The following is a 21,033-nucleotide window of genomic DNA, read 5'->3' as shown; positions in this document are numbered from 1 at the left end:
CTTTGACCCTGGGGAAAATAGACACTCAGAGGGCCCCAAAGGGGATGAGGAGCCCATGAAAGAAACAGCTTCATTTCATTAACCCCTAAAGAGGGCCTCCGGCTCTCAACCAAAGATATGCATTGGTCTGCTCATTATTCGAGCCTTACTGTTTGCCAGTGGGCCAGTAGAGTGAAACGGGCATTAGCTTATCTGCTGTCTCACTCCATTTTGTACCAGCCTGTTGGAACAGAACCAGTGAATCATGACCTCTTCCTAAGAACAATCTGGAAACTCACAGAGATCTCCAGCATCTTTTCTCACGAAACTCAGCTTCTCTCATTTTGGAGAGACATGATAACAGAGCTGACTCCTCCCCCCAGCTCTCCTTCCCCTACTCTTATTTACATCAGCAAGGAGCCCTGTTTGGAAAGGAAAGAAATAAACCCACCCACTTGGCTTCCTATTGTCTTACTTAACAGGGGACCATTTGTACCAGGACAGAGCTGTAGGACTGCCACAGACTTTAGTCAGGAAGGACTCAGATGAGGTAGAGCGATGCAGTGACAATCTAAGATGTCACCTTTGAGGGCGTGCCACAGCCCCTCTCTGCATCATCATCCCTCATCAGAGTCTCATAACATCATGAAGTGTGAATGAAGTCTGCCCCAACAATTTGTTCAGGCCATTCTGAGGTCCACCCTGACAGACCAGTCAGCTCAGCAACTTCATTCGGAAGCTCATTCTGTGATTACAAGGAGGATTTTTAGGCTCTTCCCATGTCTATGTCTTTTTGCTCTTCATTGAACACCTCTGGGTTATTTCCAGTCCTCTCTTGTGTTGTCTCCTAACTTCTGTCTACCTTCGTCTCTTGCTCTCCTTACTCTCCCTGTGCCAAAGCAACCAAGTTTGCCTGTTTCCATCCTAAGAGCAGTCCAGAGTCTCTCCCATTCCTGTCTCACACAGTGCCCAGAGCTTTGGACTCCACTCCGTGGCTTCTGAACCTCAGGTTCTTGGCACACTGGCTTACTGGTTCCATCTTGGATTGGTTTCATCTGAGAATTTCATAATGAAAAACCAAATGCCACAGAAGAGTCACAGGGCATCTCAGCTGGCACCCACCCAAAACAGGAGCTGTGGCTGTGTGGAGACACCCACTGGGGTCTCAGAATATACCTTGTTTGGCTCCATTAGGACAGTTGGACCCGCAAGAGACTCTGCTAGGATTCTCTTACCTCCCTTTTCCTATCCTTTTCTCCTTAAGAGAAAATAGCCCATGATAAGCTCAGAAAAGATGCCCGTCTGATCCTATGTTTTGATCCCAGTGGTTGGACGTAGGCCTTTGTATCCTTTAGTTTCTTTGTTCCCTACCACATGCGTGTGGGTTACCATAACAAAGCACCAAGGGCGTAGGACTCCCCCCACTCCCAGCCCCACCATATTGGTTTGCCTGTCAGAGGTGCTTTTGAATGACTTTGCATTGCATGAATCTGAATATCTTGACTGTCTCATCCGTAGGTGATTGCCCTTTACTCCAAAACTCCCAGCCAGTTGGCCTGCTTCCCTCCCTGAGGCCTGACCACCATCACTACCCTACTATCGATGAGCCTCTTCCACCAAGTAAGCCTTAGTTTTTAACATCGATTTCTGCACCCTTCCTATCAAGTTGAAACAGGTTAGTGTGTCACTTCGGGACCAACTCTGCTCCGGTCCCGACTTCCACCTTTGCCGGGTCCTGTTGTAAGGAGTAGCTTTTATGATGCGATCACAGGAGATTCATCGGTGATGTCTGTTCCTCGCTACCATGGGAGGCTGGGGCATAGCACTGCTTGGAATCTCAAAGGCCTGCTAAAACTACCCGAAGTCCTCGAAAAATCATCCTGTGACTCCTCAAATTGAAGGGCTCCCTCCTTTGGAGGGGAAAGTTTGTCCTTTGAGGCCCAGCCTGCCATTTGTGCTCCAGTGGAGGGATAGACCCTGTGCTCCCGGAGGTCAGCGGCGTTTGATACGCCAGTCACAGGATTTGTTAGACATTCCCAGGCAAAGTTAGCTCTTCCTAGCCAGCCAGGCGAGCAGTCTGTCCTGCTGGGGCTCACTGGGGAGACCCCTCCCCCCCCTTGTTGGTAAATCTCCACGGGCCAGTTTTGGTTTAGGGTTGCTTTCCCCGTCACCCCCAACTTTCACATTCCCTTCAGTCTACTTTTCCAAAAAGCTTTTCCAAGATGCAAAGAATGGACTGATCTCTCACGGTTTCTTTCCATTCTTGCCTCTTATACCGTAGGAGATCACAATGGTTTGGGCCACGAAAAATATACATCTCTGGGCACAGACAATCCCAGGAACATCACACTTTCTTGTGACTAGCCCAGCATGGTGGCCTCTTTCTGCCTATTAAAAACAAATCATGTTTCCTTTTCAGGACATGTTTTATCAGTTAAAAAAGAAACATGAATCCCATATACCTGGCTAGCCTTAAACAAACTCAACATGTCTTCCTATTGGCCAACAATCATAACCTTCCCACTGGGGCCTAAGTCAGTGTATGTCTCTTAGTCATTGGGTTAGCAATGTCCCCCAAGCAGAAAGTAACAGAGTTGAATTCCAGTCTTTTAGGAGAATCCAACTTGGAATTTGCCTAAAAAGAAATGCCCTCCATTTCTCACTATCTTTAAGAAAGAGTCCTCTAAACTTCAAGCCTTTCCATCCCCTCCCAGCCCTCCCTTCCCCTTCTTTCTCTTCCCTTTCTCTCCCCTCCTTTCCTTTCTTTACTTCCCTCCAGGCATGCACTGCTAACAGCATTCACACATGCAAACATCAATCACACAGAATGGAAGATCATTTTCTATTTTCTGGGAACATTTGGGGAATGTCTTTTTACAGTTGTTTCTCAGAGGCCTTCCTCCTGGATGGAATAGTTTGTGTTTTCCATTTTCTGCCTTGGAGTCACTAAAAAACAGTGTATTGGAGTTCTAATGGACCACGCTGTCAGGGGCTCGTAGACAATCCCAAATGGCAGAGGGATCATTTCATTCTTGCCAGATTGTATTTGTTTAACCTGAAGAGTCTTCAGCATTCCCCTTCCTCCATTTAAGATGACATAAGAACAGATGGCGCACCCATCCTTTTAACACCTCCGGAGAACAGGGCCATTTGGCCCCAGGAATCTTGGGTATTTGAATTGCTGCTAAGTTGCAATGCATTGAGTCCAGAGAGTCCAAACAAACATATATCCATCGTCCCATCATCCCTAACGCTGGAGAACTCTCTACCCTAAAGGCAAGAAAATACATTTAATTTTGTTTCTTGGCTACTTTTATGGCGCCCCAGTCTTGAACTCTTCTTATCCCAGCATGACCCAGGAAGACAATAGTGGCCTGACATGGCCTTAGACCATTTTCTCAGATATTCAGCCATCTCCGATTGCCTAATGAGCACATTAAAAGAAACACATTCACAAAACAACCTCCCACCTCATAGCTCTAAAACTTTATAATTAATCAATGAGATTACATAGGGGGGATGGTCATGGAATTAATGGCGATGAGGCTAAATCTGGGCTTTCTTAATTCAAACTAAGAAATTCCAATGTACTTTTTTTTAAACCCTCACCTTCTGCCTTGGAGTTAATACCCCCCTTCCAATGCACTTTCTACTATCCTTTTGCTGCCCCTTCTCTGAGTCCTCAAAATCCAATATTAGAGTAACCTGATCAACATACTTGAAAACTCAGTTCTACATGCTAGAATTAATGTTCGACAATTGGTTCTGGCATACATTAATCGAGCAATGTTTGGCGTAATCCAAATGGACTGTCCAATGTTCCATTGAAACGAAAACGCCAAAAGCAAATTGAAAAAGAAAAAACAACCCTCGAACTTTAAGTCTCCCTTGGCTGGATTTCTCTTGTCAGATGTTTAAACAATTCCAAATTCCTTCCTAGTCAGAATTATGTGATGTTTGGTGCTCTTTGGGTTTCCACGGAGTATGAAGGAGCCCATCAGTGTCCGTCCCCTGGGCGGCATCCCCACCAATGGATGACTTCTGATACTGGACCATGAACTAGTGTCAGCTGTTGAGTTCGATTGTATGTAAAAGTGGTCCTGCCATTGCTCTGGCGCTCCGGAATGTTCCAGCAGAGTGGCCTGCGCTTGTCCTGCCTCCCAACGCCATCGCTGCTTGCTTCTCTCTTTCTTCGTTGCCTTTTGCTTTATCCATCCTCGGACCCAATACATTTTGGAGCCGAAGTTTCCCCCCAGTGGCCCTGATTTCCACACGTTCATAGCCCAGGCATCTGGCTATGAAGGCAGAGGGGGTACTTAGCTCCTTAGGAGACCCCAAGCCACCTGAATCTCTGAGGTCCGGAAGCCTCGGGGTCATTGTCCATTAAAGATCTAATCTTTTGGCCTGACTTCCCTCTAGTGGCTGGGATGGTTACTTCATCCCCTGAGTCATGCCACCAAACCGGGGGGACAACGGGTGGCCTTTTCCCCGGATGATCCGATCCGGCCAAACCGCCTTCCCCGTCCTTTTGTACTGTGGGCGCAGAGCTCTTAGAAGGGACTGGCTGGAAGGCGTCCCATCTCTCTCTCCACTCAGGTAGACGAGAGCTGATCAATGTTGTTAGATACTCTTTCGGCCATTTGGAATCGGGCACTTTTCAGCCAAACATTCGTCCTGAGCGCATTAGGGTTTCATTCCTGAGACCAGCTGGCTGATTTAGAAGAGGAGGGCCCTGCCGCCCTGCCGCCCTGCCTGGCCTGGCTCCTACCCCACGAGCCTCGGCAAATCCTTAATCTGGAAAAGGAACGGACCCGCAGTCCTTTGTCGATCAAGGCTCACGCTCGTAATGGAGTTTCACCCAAAGAATCAAGTAGATGTTGAGGGCAGGGAAAAAGCAGAAGCTGGTTTCTAACCAGCCCTCAGAAGAACACACGACTCACCAGGGGACCTTCATAGCCTTTGCCTAGTTGTCCCCGTTCTCCTTGGTGTCATCTCTCGCCCACTCCAAGTGGTCAGCTCCTAGAACAGGCCTTTGTCAGGGACCCCTTGAGAAGTGAGTCTGATGAAGCCTCTGGATGGACCCCCTTCAGAATCCTGCTGTTAAATGCACAAAATAAAATCTGGAGGATTCTAGAAGGAAAACATTCTCTGGCCATCCAGTCATTAGAAAAAGGTGCCTTTTTTTTACAAAGCAAGTTCCCAGAGGCCCCCCTTCAGAACCTCTATCCTAGAAACTCATCTGAATGTCAACGGGATGACCCAGAACAGTAACAGGCTTGGCCAGGCCATGGCTCTGTCTCTGTAATGTCTAACAAAAAATTGCACAGGTCTGGCCTCTCTTTTACAACCAGGAACATCAGCTTAAGTAAGCTCTCAATGCCTCGGACACTGAAATGAGTGTAAAGCTCCCAGAAGCCACCTCTAAGAGCTTAGGGTAAAGGCTGAAGACACTCAAAACCTCATGATAGCTTCTATGCCCAGAAAATGCCCAGATCCCTGCCATGCCAGGATCTAGCTGGTCGGACACCAAGGGCGACTGCTGGATGGGTTCACAGCCTTCAGTCTATGCTATGACGGTACAAACGTGAGTCCAGAATCATCTGGAGTACAGAAGTACAGAACCCAGAGGTCGGTATGAAGCCCTAAAGGTGAGAAATCCCTGGGAATCCTCACTCACTTCCTTTCTCTTTACTTTCATTAAACACCAGACTGGGAAGCTCGGATCGACAGCCACGGGAGGGTATTTTACGTGGATCACGTCAACCGAACAACTACGTGGCAGCGTCCAACAACAGCAGCCACCCCTGATGGGATCCGTCGCTCGGGGTCAATTCAGCAGATGGAGCAGCTCAACAGACGGTCAGTGCCTGCAGAGAGCCATGCCCTGGCTGTCTCTGTTAGAGTTCTCACAAAGATGAAAAAGATCGAGGGCAACAAGGCAAGCCTCTTATCAATGTTCCCACCCGAGAAGTGATGGCTGCTTTGGAAGGGATGGTGGGAGGGGGGGGGGGGAGGACACCCAACTAACACTTTGGTTTCTCTTAGGAAATCTGTCCCCAGCTCAGCCCTGAGGCATTAACACTTCAGTGGTGGGAACCAGCCCAAGCCTAGGCTGTGTTCCTCTTCTGTCCACTCGGTAATGAGGCTCTCTGGGTTTGCCCTGACTGGTCCCAGGATGGCAGCCCCATGGTCCCTCCTCAGAACTACCCTTGAAGCCTCTCTACCTGCCAGAGCTCGTGCTCAAAGGCTAGCACAGTTTTGGAGAGCCTGGTCACCTCTGAGTCCCGACGAGGCACTAGATGAAGTGCCTATCTGATGTCCTTGCTCTGCCCACTGCCTAAATGCTGTCCCTCACCTCCTCCATCCCAGGCTAATGCCAGAACTTCCCAACTTGGCTTATCACCTCCTTCAAGCTGCTGCCAGGCTAATCTTGATTATATGGAAATCAGGTCACATCCCTCCCCTGCTCAAAAACCTACCCTAGCCCCCTTGGCAGAAACGAAAGGAAGCTCAACCTTTGCTGGTTTTAAGATCCTCCACAATGTGGCACCACTTCCAGCCTCATCTTGTACTGTAGCCACCAAATGAACTAGCCGCTGAACATTATCACCTCCATTCCTTGTTCATGCCATTCCCTGTGCCTAGTGTGCCCTCCCTCCACTCCTCACCAACCTCTTGAATTGCTACCCTTCCTCCAAAGCCAACTCAAAGGCCACTTCCTCCAGGAAGTTCCACTACCACCTTCCTCTGCAGTCACTGATCGGACCTTACGCAGCAAAGTGGCAGCTCAGCATAGCGGAGAGCATGCTGTGCAACACACAGAGGAACATTCTGTTGTTCTGGCTGGCCTTTGGAAGCCCAGCGTGTGCTTAGAGCAGCTCAGAGAGGAAGGAGAAAGAAGCCCTGCCAGGAGTGACTGTCTCTGAAGTTGGGGAGAGATGAACGGGGACAGACAAACAGACAAGCAGGCAGGCAGGGAGGGAGATAGACAAGCAGAGAGAGAGAGGGAAGATAAGGTAGATGGAAGGATAGATAGATAGATAGATAGATAGATAGATAGATAGATAGATAGATAGATAGATAGATGGATGGATAGATAGATGATAGATAAGATGGATGGATAGATAGATGGATAGATAGATGGATGGATGATCCATGGATAGATGGATACATAAATAAGTCAGAGAGAGAAGAGAGAGAGGGGCAAGTAGATGGATAGACAGATGAAGAGAGAGAGGATAGATGGATGGATACATACAGAATAGCTACAAAGTAGCTTTGGAGGGAAAGAAGAGGAAGGCATGGGTTCAAAGAGGCAAGAATGAGAAGGGATGGTGTACCAGGCATGGGGGACAGCCAAAGAAAGGGCGTGGAGATAGTGTCACAGGTGAGTAAGGGTGAGAAAACCAAGATGGATCATTGCATATGTGTAAGATAGTGAAGTGTAAGAAGCTGGCACAGGTAGGAAGGGCTTTAAAGCCAAACAAGGATCTTCTGTGTGATCCTGGAGATCAGAGGGGGCCCCTGGGATAGCATGAGCAAGGCTGGAGGGGTTCAGGGTGACCTGGTTAGGCTTGCACTTGTAGAAAACGACTTTGACAACTAAGTGGAGGATGGGCTTGAGGCAAGGAGAGTCACTGGTGGGCTACTGTAATAGTCCAGGGGAAATGTGATAAAGGGTGATGGCTTCATGAGTAGAGAGAGGGAAACATCAGTCAGCCAAGCAGCAAGCATTGGTTCCGACCTTACTATGTGCTGGGCACGGGGGACAGAAATACTCCTTCCTAGCACCAAGTGGCGGGCAGTAGATGAGAGATGGGCTAGAGGCAGAAGTGGCAAGCTTTGTCATCTGCTGATGTATGGGAGATGAGGGAAGAGAGGAGGAAGGCTGAGGCTGGAAGCTTGCCTGCCTCCTGTCCATCTTGTAATCAGTCCTGCTGGAAGGATCACCAACCTTTAGGTAAGTCTCTCTCTGGCTCAGCTGGAAGCCCTGAGGTTCCTCAGTGATTGGGGAGAATATCCCAGACAGCTGCCCCAGGAGACTCCCAGGAGCTCTCCACCTCAGGTGGGCTTACTCCCAGGATGCTCACGTGCTCATAAGCTCCTTTGGTGCAAGGAGAGCCCCTCCAGCCCCAGCCCCAGCCCCAGTGCCTGTGATCTCTGGGCAAAGCAATCCTGTCCTGAACTACCAAAAGAAGTGCTTTCTTCTAGCATGCACAGATGTTTTAATTCATTAATGCATTAAACAAAGGGGTCCTGGACAGTTCTGGAAGGAATGGGGAGGGCTACTATTTTGATAACACGTGGAAAAAGGAGTCCAAAGACCTGGATTCAAGTCCCACCTCTGAGCCTTACTTAGCTGGGTGATACTGGGCAATCAGTCAGTCAGTGGATTCATCCAGAAGCATTTGTCAAGCCTCATTGCTTACAGTGTGCCAGGCACTGGGCAAAGTGCTGGGACACCAAGACCCAAGTGGACTGCTTCTGCCTGTCTTTGAGTTGTGAATATTGAGCCTGGAGAAGAGAAGGCTCGGGTGGCTGCCCTCAAGAAAGAGAGGGCTGTCCTATCACAGTAGCTTGGGTCTACTTGGCCCCACAGAGTAGAACTAGGAGAAGTAGAAGGACCAATTTAAATTTGTTCTCTGGAAAAATTTCCCAGGGCATAGAGCAGTCCTGTTAAAGAATGGCGTGGGCCATCTGGGGAGGAAGTGAGACCCTTTAATGGGGGAGAGGGGGTGGGATCCCTGACATGGTTTCTAGAGGGGATTCGGGGCATATCTGAGAGCTTAGCTAACTCTGGGATTTGGGGGTTCTAGGATTCCACCCACCACTGATAGTTGCAGAGTGGATAGAGCACCAGGCTTGGAATCCAAAGGACCTGGGTTCAAATCTGGCCCCAGACACTTCCTAGCTGCGTGATCCTGGGCAGGTCACTTATCCTTGTTTGCCTCGCCCTTGCCCTTCTGTCTTAGAGCTGTTACCAAGACAGAAAGTAAGGGTTTCAAGTTGGTGGTCTCTCCCTTCCTCAGATATTTGAAGAGAAGCATTTCTTTTGGCCTCCAGCATGTAATCCTCAATTGTTTGTGTGTTCAAGCTCCCATTCCCCTTCACAGAGGAACCTGGGCAGCCAGAGGGCAGGGTCTGGGTCATGTTCTCTCTTGAGACCTTTGTGTATCCTCTAGCAGCACCCAGTAGGGGCTTAATCAATGCTTGTTGAGTTGTTAACAAGAATAATGCTAATACTGGAGGGTTCTTTGTTGTTTCCAGCCTGGTCCCCGGAGTGGCAATTTGCTGCTTGCATGGGGAATCTCTTTTCTGAGATTCAGGTGAATCAATTGATCCACAAGCATTGATTAAGCACCTACTATGTGCCCAGCACTGGGGATGCCAAAGTGGAGGTGAAACCGTCTCTGCCCTACCAGAGGAGCTCAGCCTGCCCATGTTGGGAGCCATACAGAACAGGCTCAAAGAGAACGTGGCCTCTGCCCACATCTGCCCATTGAGGCGGCAGGACAAACCTGCAGCTCCCCCACAACTGACCCCAGGCTTTCTGTTTCTCGTGAAAAAGGTACCAGAATATCCAGCGCACCATCGCCACGGAGCGCTCCGAAGAGGACTCTGGCGGCCCAGCGGGGCCCGAGCAGGCTCTAGCTGGAGGAGGAGGTGGCGATGGAAGTGGCAGTGGAGGCGGAGGAGGGGGAAGTGACTCAGAGGCCGATGCTTCTCAGCCAAACCTAGGTGATGGAGGACCCTGAAGTGGCACCTGTGCCTGGGGTCTGCCGGGGTCTCCAGAAGCCCCCCTTAGCTCCCAGAGAGCAGCTGGCAGGAAAGAAAATGGAGCAGGGCTTGGGATGACTTTGCTGGGGGGGGTAATTTCCCCCAGGAGAAGCATCTTGAGGATTAGGCAGGTCCTCACAAACTAGAGAAGCTGCCTCAGGAGGCAGGCGTGGGGCCCCGCACCCTTGCTCTCTCCAGTCCTGATGGCTGGGGCCTCTGGGGATGGGGCGGCCACTAGCTCTAATGGAGGAGCCTGGGACAAAGCTTTGGCCTGCAGCTGGATTTAGGGCAATGCTGGCCTTGTACACCAGGGGGCTGCAGTCTGGGCTCAAGGATCCTGTGTTCATTGTACCTGGGAACATTTCTCATCTTGCCCAGATTACAAAGTCCAGAGCAAAAGATCCTAGCCTCGAAGTGGAAAGAGCCCTGTGTCTGTCTGGTCCAATCCCCCCATTTCCCAGGTGATGCCCAGGAAAGACGAGCATCTCTCCCAGGGCCACACGAGCAGAAAATGGTGGGACTGGAATCTCAAGCCAGGATTTAAACACCTAAGTCAGTTCTCTTTAGATGCTCGCACTGCCTCCCTTAGAGATAAAGAAGCACAGGAGAGAAAGGGAGCCACCAAGTTCAAAGGAGACTCAAATTCAAGCTCTGTTTCTGACACTTTCTTTGTAACCCTGGGCAAGTCATTCACCTCTCATTGCCCAGATGGTGATCTCATGGAGGGGGGGGGGAGAAGGAAGGTGAAGGGGAGGTGGGAAAGGAAGGGAGGAAGGGAGAAATGAAGGAAGGAAAGAATGGAGGAAGGAAAGAGGGAAAGAAGGAAGGAAGGAAGGAAGAACCGACACATTTTGACCCACATTTTTAGATGCCCTCCCCTCCAAGCAAACACTGCCCAGACCTGACCATAAGTTCCAGACATCCTTGTTTTCTGTACCTTTGTCCATCTTCTGGCTACAAGTGAGCCAGCTTGAGGGGCAGAGAAGAAGCAAGGTCCTATAAGCCAGTCTGATGAAAACTGGAAGAAGCCAGGTTGATGGAGGGAAGGCAGAGAGGCAGAAGCCCTCAGGCATTCAGCTGCCCCTTGCTTGAGAACCTTAACATTTAGCTCAAGAGCAAAGTCAGTGGGATGAGAATATACCAGTTAATTAATGTGAGGGCAGCAGCCTGGCCGGAGAGCCTGCTGTAGCCCTCATCATGTAGTGTGTAGCTCAGTTGGAAGAGGCGGCTCTCCGGATGGGTTCAGTTGCTTTGTTTTCCTTTTCCAGACTTGGGGAGAGAAGGGTCCCTTTCCCCTGGGAACTCTCAGAAAATCACTCTGTTGCTTCAGTGCCCAGCTGTCAAGTTCCTCACCAACCCCGAGTTCTTCACTGTGCTGCACGCCAACTATGTGAGTCCCCTGGATGCCCACACAGAGACAGACCCAGCTTGGTAACAAGACCAGGAGGGGTGGGAACTCTCGCTTGCTTGAGGATGATAACTCTTCATCTTGGCCAAGTGCAAAGGGCTGTTTGTTGTCCCGCTTTTCTCTCTGTCTGCCTCTTGAGGGCCTGAGTGAGGGGAGAGGCTGCGGGAGAGGAGGGAAGAGGACGGTATGGAGAGAGGAGAATGGACAAAACTGATGACAGATGGGACGTGAGGAGTGAAAAAGAGGGAAGAGTTGAGAGTGGCGAGAAGGCTGTGGGCTTGGGTGCCAGGAAGGCTGAGGAGGCCCTCCTCCACCAGGACGGGAAGGTCAGGAGAAGACATGATTATTATCATCCTTACCAGAGGGGTTGGGGCCTTTTCCAATGTCTCTGACTGGGTTCCTGTCATAGCGAAGGTGCAGAAAGAACTCTAGAACCTAAATAACCACCCAAAAGACCTCCCTTTTTATTTTTCAAAAGAAGGGCCCGAATGGGGCAACCAGTCACCAAAGGCAGCTTCACAGGTAACCCTGTGGCTGCCCAGAGCAGTCTGGGCTTACTGAAGCAGCAGCTTCTCCAGTGAAAGAGGCTGAGCCCAGGAGAGCTGGTCAGAGCAGGGGTCATCCCCCACCTAGAAAAGCTCTTCTGGGAGGAGTGGAGAAATGAGAAGAGGGAGAATGGCGGTCACCAAGCCTCTTTCTTTGTAAAGACGACTAAGTACCACTGCCAGACTTGGACTCAGGAAGACCAGAGTTCAAATCTAGCCTCAGGTACTTACTAGCTAGGTGATCTTGGGTGAGTCACTCACTTTCCATTTGTAAAATGGGGGCAATAATAGCACCTGCCTCTCAAGGCTGTTGTGAGGACCAAATGAGATCCCATTTGTAAAGGGCTTTGTGAACCTTGAAGGACTCCATCAGTACGGCTTGCCTTCTACTCAGCAGCTACTTAATCATTGTTTATTGACCTGAAAGAGCCACCTAAAAGAGCTTAGTGATGCACAGTTTCGGGGTGCCTGGAAGCCAGGCCAGGGAGTCCCCCCAGTTTGTCCTCCTGTACACAGCAGGACCTCAGTAAATGCTTATTGACTTAAATCGGGCCCCACGATCCCGTGCAGAGATGTATGCTCCAAAATGGAAAGCCCCAGAATTTAGGAAGAAATCCCTGCCGTGCTCCACCAGGACTGGCTCTTCCTGAGCTTAGCCAAACGGATCCCCCTGTCAACCCACAGAGGGTGCTCAGACCCTCCGTAACTGGGAAGGACCTGCCAAGGCTGATGCTCTTCTGGCCAAGCCTCGGAGAAGGCAGCAGAAGCTCCAGGCCTCGGGGAGAGCCTTTCTTTTAGAGTCACTGCTCTAATACTACCTAAGAAGGAGGCAGCTCGGGGAGAGCCAGAACTAGAGATAGGAGGTCTTGGGTTCAAATCCGACCTCAGACTCTTCCTCCTTGTATGACCCTGGGCAAGTCCCTTAACCCCCATTGCCTTCCCCTTACTGCTCTTCTGCCTTGGAACCAACATAGGGCGTTAATTCCAAGACAGAAGGGAAGGGGTTAACAATGATAATAATCCTGTCTCAGGATGAGCTTGTGGGAATGTGTAGACGAGCCTCCTCAAGCTGGTTCTTAGGCAAGGTTGGGCTGCAATTTGGATCTCTGGAGGGGATCTTCCCCGCGGAGGGGGCCCCAGACCCACTGAAGTCCCCTGGGGAAATCTGTGTGGACCTTCCCAAGCTTCCTTCCAAGGAATCTGAGGCTTTGGGAACCGGCCTTCCCTTTGGGAGGAGGCTGGTCTCTCGGCTCTACCTCGCAGCGTCTACACTCTCATCTTACAGAGGAAGCCGGGTCTGCCCCCAGACGTTGCCTCTTAGCTCCCCTCATGGGGGAAGCCGGGCCAGAGCATGTCCTCTCCGAAGGGGTTCCTTCGGATCCTGCCGGTGCCCCTCGCCGCCTTTGGCTGGGCTTCCTCAGCTGTAAAATGGGGGAGCTCCCCCCCCCACTCCTCACTTCTCAGACTTCCCCTCCCTTCGGCTGGCTCGAGGGGCCCCTCCATCCCTGCCCGCGAGCCCTGGGTTCGGGGGTGTCCGCGGGGATGCTGAGAGGCCCCTCTGCGGCCGTCTCCTCTCCTGCCGTCCCCAGAGTGCCTACCGCTCCTTCACCAATAGCACCTGCCTGAAGCACATGATCCTGAAGGTCCGCCGCGACGCTCGCAACTTCGAACGCTACCAGCACAACCGGGACCTGGTGAACTTCATCAACATGTTCGCAGACACCCGCCTCGAGCTCCCCAGGGGCTGGGAGATCAAAACGGACCAGCAGGGCAAGGTGAGGGGGGCAGTGCCAGGGCCTGGCGCTGCCACCGTGGGCGTTCCAAGCTTGCGGCGGGCGCTGGGGCGAGGTGGCAGCTTGCGAGAAGACGAGGGGGGGCTTAACAGTGCCCCCTCGGATCGGGCGCCAGGTTCCTTTCGCCCTGTGCCTGAGGGGCGACGCCAGGGTCAGCTCTGCCCAGTGGGCACCGCTGGCCATGAGGGTGTCCAGTCCTGGATTATCCGAGCGTTTGGCCGGGGCTCCTCCCGGGGTGCCTCCGGTGACAGGCTTAGCCCCAGGCTTCGTTCAGCTCCCGCCTCCATGAGAATTCGCCTTTCTGAGCCCCAACACAAACCATCTTCCTTATCGTTGCTTTGAGCTCCCCAAGCAGGGGTGGTCTAGACCCTGGAGCTTGGCGAGGGCCTTCACTCACCCCTTTTCAGGAGGTCCCAGGAGCTCCCACTCCCCAGCTGCTGATCCTTTACAAAAACTCATCAAGCCCATCCTTTCATTCGGGTCTCACAGCCCCCCTGGAGGTAGCTTCTAGTTTGGCAGATGAAGAGAAGTCGAGTGACGTGGCTAAGGTCACCCAGCTAGTAAGTGTTGGAGGTGGGATCCGAACCCAGATCTCCCTGATACCAAGCCCAGCGTGTTATCCTCTGGGCCACCCCTCCTCCCACTTGGTGAAGATGAAGTAGCAGAACTAAGAGTAAAGCTCTGAAGGACCTTCTATCTCCAAAGTTCTGGATTCAGGCTGGTGTGGGCTGGGTCGGCTTCTTTCCTCAGAGGGTGCCCAGGCTGGAGGGACCAGGGCCCCGATATATACTGGGGGGCTGGGGGGAGGCCAGCCTGGCACTGAAATTCTCCTAGGGATGCTCCTCAGAGGGGCCCGTGTTGCACAGGATTGCAGTGCCCATCGGGAACTTTTATTTAGCCTCTAGTAAGTCCCCCCCACCCACCCCCACTGAAATCATTTTTCTCTGAGCCAGTCACCAAATACAACTAAAGGGTCTCCTCCCCACCCCCCGCCCCCTCCTTAATTTGGGCAAAGACCTGAAACTCAGAGAGTGGGCCTGGGACAGCTGGGGGCCCCTGCCTGGCACAGCCCTCTCTGCTCTTGTGCTTCTTCTCTTCCAAATGCTGTTCAGTCGTTCAGCCATGTCCGACCCTGGGGCCCCCCATGGGCCCGTCTGTGGGCTTCTCCTGGCAGAGATGCTGGAGTGGGTTTTCCTTCTCTAGTGTGCCCCCACTTTACAGATGAGGAAGAGACAAGCCGAAGGCAGGCTGATTCTTTCCTTTCCCTACGGCAGTCCTTCTTTGTGGACCACAACAGCCGAGCGACCACCTTCATTGACCCCCGGATCCCTCTTCAAAACGGACGTCTTCCCAACCACCTGACGCACAGGCAGCATCTCCAACGACTGCGCAGCTACAGCGCTGGGGAGGTAAGCCCCCCCCCCATTCCTAGCAAGTGCAGGGTCTCAGGGCAGGCAGGTGGCCCAGTGGAAGGAGCACCAGGCCTGCGATCTGGAGGAGCAGGGTTCCAATCTGGCCTCAGACACTTCCTGGTCGTGTGACCCTGGGCAAGTTGCTTACCTTGGATTGCCCAGCCCTCCCGGCTCTTCTGTTTTAGAATTACCGCTGAGACAGTGAGTACAGGTTTAAGGAAAGGGGAATGCAATGCATGGCAGCCCTCTTCCTTCCCTAAGGGGACCCTGGTGGGCATCAGCTTGTACCATGCGACACTTGCCAATACCTAATCTGAGGAGCACTTGGGGTGTGCCAGGCACTGGCCTGGGCATTGGGAACACAAGAACACAAACGAACCAGTTCCTGCCCCCAGTGAGTTTACGTTCTAACAGAGGAGGCAAACTGATAGCAAAGCGCCTGGTTGGAGAAGGCATTAGAACTAGGGGCGCCGCGCGGGGCCAGGAAAGGCTCTGGAGGAGGCAGTGCTTCAGCGGGACCTCCAAGGACACAAGAGATTCGAAGAGATGCAGATGGGAAGGAAGTGCATTCCTGGGAGGGACCACAGCCCGTGAAAGGAGCAGGGACTGGAAGTGGCTGTTGTGTGTATTCGCTCTCTGATTTTCTTCCTGTATCCCCAAAAGGACTGACTTGCTCCTGGCCTCATAGTTTCTTCCTGCCCGGAGAAGGGGTTTCCCTGGCTTCCTACTTCCCCTCCCCTAGACTTGGGGGCCTTGGCTTCCCACTCTTGGGGACTACCTCCAGGCAGCTTCCACCCATTTCCCCCAAGAAGGCATGCCTTGTCCCCTTGTCCTCTGGGCTTTGAGGACCCTGTAGAGTTTGTGCCCCTTTTTTCCCTGCCCACAGCCTCAGGTTCAGTGTGTCCTTGAATCTCAGGCAGGAGAGGAAAGGTTAAAGAGGGCGTCATGAAAGAGGAAAAGGAATCACAGCTCCTTCTAGCCTAAAGGTCTATGAATGTAGGAGCTCTGCCAACCACGGGGGAATTCCCGGCATGAGTTACTCAGGGAAGGAGTAACGGGAAGCCAGTTTGCTCCCAAGACCATGACCTCCTCGCCTAATGAAGCTTAGAATCCTCGGCTGCTCATGGCCAAGACTTAGCTCTAGGCAAGTCACCATGTTTCCCCTACAGATAGCCTGGAACAGACCTCAAGTCACCCCTGGGGCTTGGGGAAGCCCTGCCCAAAGAGATAGACTCGAAAGCCCCAGAATCCCAAGGATGGCAACTCTGCCAGCTCAGTTCAGAGACCTGGCCCAAAGGGCTTGGCCAACTTTGGGCACATTCCTTTGCCCACAAAGGCTCCTGAAATCTATCTGTAGACTATCACATGGAAAGAGAAGTTACCCCCCAAAAACCACAGAATTTTTGAAAGAGAGCCCCTTTACTTGCTCAAATCCAAACCAGGTTCAGAAACTTGCAGAGTTCAAACCAGGAGGGCAATGAGGGGACTTTGCCCTGGATCAAACCTCTTGGGGGGCATCAAAAACGTGCAAGTGCCCAGCCTGAGCTGTTTCTGGGAAAGTGGAATAGCACAACTCAATACTCTCAAGGAAGTGGCAGAAAGACCCAAGTAGACAAATTAACTACCATAACCATAAATGTGAGTGAGATGGATTCACTCATAAAATAGAAGAGGATAGCAGAATGGATTACAAGTATGTTTATGTTGTTTATAAGAAACATATCTGAAACAAAAAGATACATAACAGTTTAAAATAAGAGGCTGGAGTAATTTATTATGGTTCAATTGAAATAAAAAACACAGAGGTAACAATCATGATCACAAATAAGCAATAACAAAAAAAATACTAATTAAAAGAGATAAAAAGGGAGCCTAAATTTTCCTGAAAAGTACCCTGGACAATGAATTAATATCAGTACTAAACATATTCACCAAATGGAATAGGCTATAAATTCTTAAAAGTTAAATGAATTAGAAGTGGAAATAGACAGCAAAAGTATAATAATGGAGGACTTCAATTTACCCCCTCTCAGACCTAGATAAATCTAACTAAAAAATAATCAAAAAATGAAATTTCAGAATAGAATTTTAGAAAAAGTTAAATATGATAGATCTCTAGGGAATATGGAATGGGAATAGAAGGGATTCTACCTATTTCTTGGAACCTTGACAAAAATACTGTGTGTTAGTGCATAAAAACCTTAGCAAAAATGGAGAAAATCAGAAATATTAAATGCATCCTTTACTAAACATAATGCAATAAAAATTATATTCAACATAGGGCATTTGAAACACAGATTTCAAATTAAATGGAAACTAAATTTAACCATGAAGGATGGGAGAGTCAAAAAACAAATCAGAAAAAATCAATAATTTCATGAAATCTAATGACAGCAATAAGACAACCTGCCGAATTTTTAGTATATGGAGCCATTACTTTTTTGACATTTATTTTTTAATTCAAAGATATTTTATGTTCCCAATTACATGTAATAATAATTTTCAGCATACATTTTCCAAAATTATAAAATCCAAATCATCTCTCTCCTTCCCTCCCATTCCATTCCCCCACTCAGAGAAGGTAAGCAATTTGATCTGGGCCATATATATTATCATGCAAAGCACACTTCCACATTGATCATTGTTGTCAAAGCACACTCATACACAACCAAAATCTCAAAATAAAAGTGTAAATGCAGGGGGCAGCTGGGTAGCTCAGTGGAGTGAGAGTCAGGCCTAGAGACGGGAGGTCCTAGGTTCAAACCCGGCCTCAGCCACTTCCCAGCTGTGTGACCCTGGGCAAGTCACTTGACCCCCATTGCCCACCCTTACCACTCTTCCACCTATGAGACAATACACCGAAGTACAAGGGTTAAAAAAAAAAAAAGTGTAAATACAGCGATGTGAAAGAAAGTATGCCCAAAGCATTACTTAATGGAAATTTTATATTTATAAATGCTTTCATCAATAAAGGAGAAAAGGCAGATTAACAAATTGGATATGCAACTAAAAAAACTAAAAAGCCAGCAAATGTTTCAAATTCTATTTAATCACCAAAAGGCAAGTCCTGTAAACCAAGGAAATATTAACAAAATTGAAAACAAAAAATTCCCATTGAATTCATCAACAAAGCCAGGGACTGAATTCTTGGAAAAAATAGAAAACAAAATAGATAAGCCATTAACTAACTTGTTTTTAAAAAAAGAAGAAAACCAATTACTGGAATCAAAATGAAATAATGAATTCACAACCAAGAAAGAGGAAACAAAAGAAATGATTAGCAATTATTTTACCTAATCGTATGGCAATGAAACTGATAATTTAAAGGAAATGTATGTATATTTGCAAAAATATAAGTTGTGCAAATTAAGAGCACAAAAAATAGATTATTACCCAACCTTAGAAAAAGAAATTGAACAAGTCACAAATCAACTTCTAAAAGAAAAAAAAAACCCAAGATGAGATGGATTTACAAGTGATTTCTATCAAATATTGAAGGAATAAATCATTCCAATACTACATAAACTGTTTGAAAAAATAGGAAAAAAAAGATCCTATTAAATTTCTTTCAAGACATAAGTATGGTCATATGCCCAAACCTGGGAGAGTCAAAACAGAGAGAGAAAAGTATGGACCCCTTCAAAGGCAGGATCTCACTTTTACTTTTAATTGTATCCCTAGAACTTAGCACCATACCTGGAATATAGTAAGCACTTAATAAATGCTTACTTGTTGATTGATTGATATTGATGAATATTAATGTAAAAATTCTAAACAAAATATTAACAAGGAGATTATAATAATATTTTACAAAGATTACACAGGAAGACCAGTCTGAATTTATACCAGGAATGCAGGTTCCATGAAACTATGAACATAACTGACTATAGTAATAAACAAAAATGATAGAAACCATAAAAGATTTCATAAAAAAAGATATAACTGAGAAAAACTCTTGACGAGATGCAATATCCTTAGCTGCTTTAAAAAACATTAAAAAAGCATAGAAATGAATAGAGCTTTTCTATTATTATATTATTATATCACAATATATAACATATAATTATAATATTATGGTATTCTGTTTCTATAAATACAAGCTAAGTTGTATTTATCTAAGACCAATTACATTATATCTAAGACCATTACATTGTCTGTCATGAGGATAAACTGGAGCCCTTTCCAGTAAGACCACGGGCAAAGCAGGGATGTTCATTATCATCATTATTATTCATACAGTGATAAAGATGCTAGCTAGCTTTATCAATAGGACAAGAAAAAGAAAGGGAATAAATGGGCATAGTCAAAGAAGAACTAAAACGATCTCTTTTTTTGCAAGCGATATGATGGCTTCCCTAGAGAAACCTTAAGTGTCAAATAAATAACTAATGGAAACAACTTCAGCAGAGTTGCAGAATATCAAATAATATCCACAAGTCATCAGTGTCTCTGGATATTATCAAGAAAATCCAACTGGAAGAGATGGAGAAATTCCATTTAAAGTAACTACAGGTGTATCAAATATTTCTATATCCACCTGCTATGACATACACAGTAATTATATGAACACAATTACAAAATATTCTGTACACAAATTGGATCTAAGTAACTGGAGAAATATTCATTGCTCATGGGCAGGCCAAACCAATATAATAAAAATGACAATACTGCCTAAACTAAGTTACTTATACAGGGCCAAGCAATCAAGCTACCCAAGGATTACTTTATAGAACATAATTCATCTGGAAGAACAAAAGATCAAGAATAAAAAAAAAAAGTGGGAAGGAAGCTGAGCTAGCAGTAGAAGATATCAACTATACTACAAAGCCATAATCATCAAAACAATTTTGTCCTATTTAAGAAAGAGAGAGGTTGATCAGTGGAACAGATTACGTCTACAACATACAGAAGCAAACAAACAGAGTAGCTGGTATTTGATAAACCCAAAGACTAGTGTAACAGTATCTCCCTATTCAACAAAAACTATGGGAAGAATTGGAAACTACTGGGAAAACTGACAGAAACTAGGTATAGACCAATGTCTCGCAACATATTGCCAAGAGAGGCTCCAACAGCTACACAATTTACACATCAAGAGTGACATAAGCAAATTAGAGGACCATGGAAGAAATTATGGGTCAGATCTGTGGATAGAGGAAGGATTTATGACCAACAGAGATAGAGTTTCACAGGAGGCAAAATGAACACTTTAATAACATAAAATTTAGATAATTTTGCATAACCAAAACAAGCAAGAAAATGTTGGCGGGGGGGGGGAGGACCTTTGCAGCGGGTTTCTCAGATAAAGATTACATCTCTAAGATATATGAGGATGTGAGGAAAATTTATTGGAATAAAAGCCATTCTTCAGACATCTCTGAGGTACCAGCTCATACCCATCAGATTGACAAAGTTGACTAAAAAAAGGAAAATGATAAATGCTGAAAGGGCTGTAGGAAAACGCATTCATAATGCACTTTGCTTAGAGCATATTAGTTGAATGTCCAATTCTGCTTTCTCTCTCTCCTTTATTGATGAAAATATTTAGAGATAGTCATTTTCCCATAAGTACTGCTTTGGCTGAATCCCAAAAACTTAGGTATGTTCTCTCATCCCAATGGTCCAGCCTTTCTGGAACACAGTTTGGAACTATGCACAGAAAGCTAATAATTGTGTAAATAGTGACCTAGTGATACTTCTACCCTAAAGATATCCAAGAAAGAGAGAAAAGACATATATATGCAAAAATACTTTAGCTCTTCTTTTTATGGTGGTGAAGAATTGGAATCTGTGGGATGCCCATCAATTGGGGAATAGATGAGTAAGTTAAAATATATGATCATGATGGAATACTATTATGTTGTATGAAATGATGCAAGGGATGGTTTCAGAGAAACTGGGGAAGGCTTATATGGACTGAAGCAAAATGAAGTGACTAGAACCAAGAGGACAATTAATGCAATGACAACAATACTGTAATGACAAACGCCTTTGTAAGACTTTGGATATCTGATCAACCCCATCATCAACCACAATTCCAAAGAACTCCAGATGAAATGTACTGCCCAACTCTAGAGAGAGAACTCGATGTACTTAGAATAAACATCGAAGTCCAATCG

General features: G+C 47.7%; 1 protein-coding gene across 1 annotated transcript in view; it reads left to right on the top strand.

Moving 5' to 3' along the window:
* The window catches only part of HECW1 (HECT, C2 and WW domain containing E3 ubiquitin protein ligase 1), a 161,360-nt gene that overhangs the window by 99,593 nt on the left and 40,734 nt on the right, over positions 1-21,033 (top strand). Inside the window, exons 9-14 of the mRNA XM_044675362.1 lie at positions 1,498-1,599; positions 5,688-5,838; positions 9,548-9,717; positions 11,025-11,146; positions 13,299-13,484; positions 14,777-14,911. Coding sequence (XP_044531297.1) covers positions 1,498-1,599; positions 5,688-5,838; positions 9,548-9,717; positions 11,025-11,146; positions 13,299-13,484; positions 14,777-14,911 — 866 coding nt within the window. The remainder of the gene's footprint in view (positions 1-1,497; positions 1,600-5,687; positions 5,839-9,547; positions 9,718-11,024; positions 11,147-13,298; positions 13,485-14,776; positions 14,912-21,033) is intronic.

The sequence above is a fragment of the Gracilinanus agilis genome, chromosome 1 (assembly GCF_016433145.1).
Source record: "Gracilinanus agilis isolate LMUSP501 chromosome 1, AgileGrace, whole genome shotgun sequence".
NCBI lineage: Eukaryota > Metazoa > Chordata > Mammalia > Didelphimorphia > Didelphidae > Gracilinanus > Gracilinanus agilis.
This window is presented reverse-complemented; position numbering and strand designations above follow the sequence as displayed.